Source organism: Melanostigma gelatinosum (assembly GCF_949748355.1).
Source record: "Melanostigma gelatinosum genome assembly, chromosome: 2".
In the NCBI taxonomy this organism is placed as follows: Eukaryota; Metazoa; Chordata; class Actinopteri; order Perciformes; family Zoarcidae; genus Melanostigma; species Melanostigma gelatinosum.
Genome location: NC_136635.1, coordinates 4,438,069 through 4,442,963, shown reverse-complemented (window position 1 = coordinate 4,442,963; position 4,895 = coordinate 4,438,069). Strand labels below are relative to the sequence as shown.

Below are 4,895 nucleotides of genomic sequence, written 5' to 3'. Positions count from 1 at the left end.
CCTATCCAACACCTTTGGGATGAACTGGAACGCAGGCAGCTAGCCAGACCATTGCCCAACATCAGTGTTGGACCCACAGAAAAAGAATAGGACTGGAACGGACATCTCCATTCCTGGACTCACTGAGGCGACTAAATGGAGCAGTAAAGTAGTAACGTTACGAAGCGTAGAGAGCCAGAGTGAATGAGTAAACTTTAAAAACTGCTCCATCCACACTCTCTTAGCACAAGAAAGCACATCGCACCAGATGAGTGGCAACTTTGTTCGGTTTATTTTCTGTAACCTGCGTAGCATTAAAGCATGGTGGAATTAGCAAGTTACTTAGTTGAATTGTCAGACAGCTGGCTAATTATCTAGTTTGCTAATTCCACGGTGCTTTAATGCTACACTGATGATGATGTAATGCTACGGCTATTTCTATGGCTGAACCTCACTGATGCTCATGGTCTCTATGGGATCAAATCCCTACAGCCTGCATGCATTTGAGTGTCAATACATTTTTCCCCAATGACTTCACATCATTGTTTTTTGTTTCTATTTTAATTCATATTCAGTCATTATGAAGGAGACACACATGCAGCAGACACTGATTTCCTCATGTGCTCTGTCTAGTTTTGCACAACATGCAAATTATATGTAAGTTTACTCCATGAATTATATAACTAATAATGTTTTGAGAAGAAATAAGTAAACGTTCTGCTTTGATGATTGTTCCTTACAGTAGTGTGTTCCCTTGTATGTTAAATACAGGTCAGACTTTACAATCTGGTGGTTGACATTTATTCACACAATGAATCCAATCACAGTGATTGATATCATCAGTTTAACCTGGAGGATCTCTAGTCTGCTAGTCTATGGTTTACCAAAATTACAAAATGCATACACGCCATAGGAAAACCTCACATCAAATCTGAAACTACAGTCCTGCAATAGATTCTACCTTCATGAAGGTTTTTAATGTTTAGTTTTTGTTGGCATTTTTACCTTTATTTGATATTGTCACTAGAGATACAGACAGAAAATATCTGAGAGAAAGAGAGATAACCTTCATGCCTCATAACCCTCATTAACTGCAGCGTAAGACTGTATCAAACCTCTTGTATCCATGCAAATATTTGTGGTTTCATGTGCCCAGGTTTTGAGACATCTATATCTGATATCTGTCAATTCAATTCGAGAGAAAGTAGTTTGTGGAGCGCATTCAAAAGTTGTTCTTTTTTATTCACCAGTCGCGTATATTTTACAAACATATCCTGCTGGATAATACGGCTTTTGAACAGTTTTAATTGGAACTGCTTTGTGTTGAATAAATGTGCCCCTATAAAACTGTTGAAAGCACAGTATGAAATATCCTGGTTGGTTGAGCCTATTTCTTCAAAAGAAGTCAATGTGATTTATCTATGCTGTGAATGCTTCAAATTGCATCCTGTATTTTGATGGAGGTAGAAATCTCTGATCAGAAACATTAAATCTACATTAAACTAAAAGTAACTAAGTTGTCATTTGCATGACCCAATCCTGTGAACCATAACATTTAGCTGGGGACCCTTTAAATTCCAAAGTGAGATCCACGAGTCACACTAACAAAGGCAGCAATGGTTGTAGACTATATCCAGACCTCAGCACTTCTCTGTTTAGACTCTGTGATCGCTCTCTTACTCTTCAGAGGCTGCCTCTCTCCTTTATGGGAGTCCTGTGTCTTTGGTTGCTCTGGTCTAGAATCTCTGACCTCCTCAGGCTCCCTCATCCTGCCACAGTTCACAGCACAGGTCCAGTCAGGCTGGTGACCCACCACCAGGTCCAAGGTGGGCAGGGAAGTGGTGCTGGTCACGTCCCTGTAGCCTAAAGAGGATTTGAGAGAGGGGCTGTCTGGAGGGAAGGTTTCATACCCCACCCTCATACCTGGACAACCTCCCCAGGACGCCCTCTCCCTCATCATCACAGCCTGCCTGATCTTCTTCCAGCCCAGATGGTTGAGCTCCAGCAGGTTGAGCAGGACACAGAAAATCCCCACACAAAACATGAAGAGCAAGAAGATGGTCTTCTCCGTGGGCCTGGAGACGTAGCAGTCCACTGGCTGGCTGCAGGGGGCCGAAGTACAGACGAAATGGACAGGTACCTGGAAGCCAAACAGCTTCCACTGGGCCACGACAAAGCCCACCTCCAGAACAGCCCGTAAGCACACATGGAAGATGTAACATTTAGACAGAACCCCTCCAGAGACCACGTGACCCTCTGCACTCCTCTCCTTGATGGTGTAACCTCGGGCGTGGCTCAAGGACACCATGTTGTTGGGGTCTCCCCTCAGGAGGGTCTGAGCGGTTACGCCCTCCAGCACATCCGCCAGGCTGTGACCCAGATGCTTATGGGAGCGGATGGAGCAACTGTCCGAGTCGCAGCTCCGATCATACACCTCTCGTCCACTGCCTTGCCCTACGGCTGGGCCTCCCTGCACTGGGATGACTCCTAGTCCTTGCCGTTGCCTCTGGGTGGTATTGTGGGGCAGCTTGGACAGGTTGTGCCACATGTAGATGATGAAGCAGAGGGATGGCGTGGAGACGCTGATGATGTGGAAGACCCAGAAGCGAGGTTGCGAGATGGGCGCGAACGCATCATAGCAGACGGTGGAGCATCCCGGCTGCAGCGTGTTGCACACAAACATCTCCTGCTCGTCGGTGTATACGTCCTCAGTCGCCACAGCAACAATGAGCAGCCGGAAAATGACCATGACGGTGAGCCACAGGCGACCGATCATGGTGGAGTGCTGGTGGACAGCATCCAGCAGTCGTTTGAGCTGGGTCCACTCGGTCATGGTGGCCTGTGGCTGCCGACTGCCTCGAGGAGGGACGAGCTGGCTGGAGTAGAGCAGTCTGCTCTGGACTGATCCACTTCTCCTCCTACCAAACTCCTACCCTGTTAGACTTGCTGACATCTGAAACCACTTTGCAGAAGACCTGGTCTGAGCTACACTACCCTGCCTAATCTACACTACCCTCTGGTCTTGAAGTTTTAATTCTTAATTCTGGAAACTTCTCCTAAAATCAGAGCACCTAGCCTCCCTGACGGAAGCCTGCAGTAACCTGCTCTCCGACTGGCTGCCTTGAAAGCACTGGAGCCATTGAAAGAGAGAGCCACCTCATCTTTCATAGATAAGCATGTCCACTTGACATAAGTCACTTGGCGCGCTCACTCCTCTCCTGTCTTCGGGATCCATTTTAAAACCGAGAGACCTTACCCTTCCTCTACTGGAGGACCTGCTGATAGTGCCGACTGATAGAGCATTCTTCACACATTAGTGCTCTGAAAGCAAATGTGCTCTTCCTTTAATGGAGAAGCATATTTTAAATGATGACCAGTACAGAAGAGCATGCTCACTGTCAAGTCCTGGATAACACACACTGGACAGTGTTATATAGATTGTTTATGTCAGGAAACACGACTGAGAAAATGTATTAAGAAACCAGGTTTGGGGAAATAAAGTATTCCAGAGTCCAGTCTGGTGTCGAGTGAGGTTTTCTGTTCCAGGGCTTGTTTTGACTGCTCCTCTCGAGCCACTTGTCAATCCTCTTATCTGTGTTTTAAAAAAAGACCCTTGAAAGGTCTGCTAGCATCAAATCATTGTGTCCCCAGATAAAACACTCAGTGACCCCTTTCCTTACTTCAAACAGACTCTGTCTCGGAGCTCTGCCCACAGGCTATTTATGACATGAACACAAACATTTGGTGCAGCGTGAATGACAATGACATTTTACTCACACTACACACTATATATTTTAGGCCTCAGTATGATCTGGTGGAGATCTGCTGAGGGCACCCTTCTAAATAAATATGTACTTATTTTATTAATGTAAATCTGAGGCCAGAATCAATACTTAGAGCATGAATACATTAACTGTTCAAAATAGATACTTTAACCAATAATAAAGGTAACCAGTAGATAATGTGCTACTTAACCAGTCGGTTGTATGCCATTTGAAGACCTCATTGAGATAGTGACGCAACGCAAGTCCTAAACGGATCTTAGTCAAACTTCAAATTTGATCATAATCTGGAGATCACAAGTTGATTTTGTTGTTATCTCAAGATCACAATCTTTGTTATTTCAACATTATGAGATTATTCATTTGTTGTCACAAGAATCATTGTTCATAGTCATCAAACCAAATTGTTTGGGTCAAATTATCCGACGGTACAAATGTATAACGAACCTAACCCTAACCCAAAGCCAACATGGTGACGTTAGCGTAAGGATAAACGTGTAGCTACGGTCTGTTTTCAAAATAAGGTTTTAACAAGGTGTACAAAATACATTTATGGAAATAAGATTACATGGATTATAGTCACTTATAGTATAACATGTGCTGTTGACAAGGGCACATACAAAATACATATATGAAAATGTATTAAATAAATTATATTCACCCGAATCTTTGTGCACCAAAACAAATAACTAGATTCTGAGGGAAACCACTTTATTGTTGGAATTTTGGTTTCTGAAAAAAAGATTAAATGAATAATATGTGACAACTGATACATTTGAGTTGAAGACATCTCTGACTACATTCAGACACAAAATCAAGAATTGTTTCAATTCAGACACTTTCCAAAGTAAAGGTCCAACATTTCTATCACGAGATAGCTACATCTTCTTCAGATCTGAAGTCATATCAGTATTTCCAGCAACACAAAAATCAAAGAATAAAGACATTTTGCTCACAATTTTGTGGTATTTTGTTTTTAATTTATAAGGGACAGAGGCAATATGTTTATGCTTTTTGTGAATATAGTCCAGTTAATATTATTTTCATATGTATTTAGTTTATACCCTTGTTGGTATCTCCAAGGAGCAGGTGTTGCAGTATCTTTATCATGATCATAATGGCGTACAGGTAGAG

The 4,895-nt window shown here is 43.0% G+C and overlaps 1 protein-coding gene across 1 annotated transcript; it reads right to left on the bottom strand.

Annotated features, from left to right (window-relative positions):
- Positions 1-1,606: 1,606 nt before the first annotated feature.
- LOC306789424 (gap junction delta-2 protein-like) lies at positions 1,607-2,812 on the bottom strand (the record flags this gene model as incomplete). The annotated part of the gene is made up of 1 exon (XM_079285369.1): positions 1,607-2,812. One exon carries the CDS (start codon positions 2,810-2,812, stop codon positions 1,607-1,609), a length of 1,206 nt encoding a protein of 401 aa, XP_079141495.1.
- Between the last annotated feature and the right edge of the window lie 2,083 nt (positions 2,813-4,895).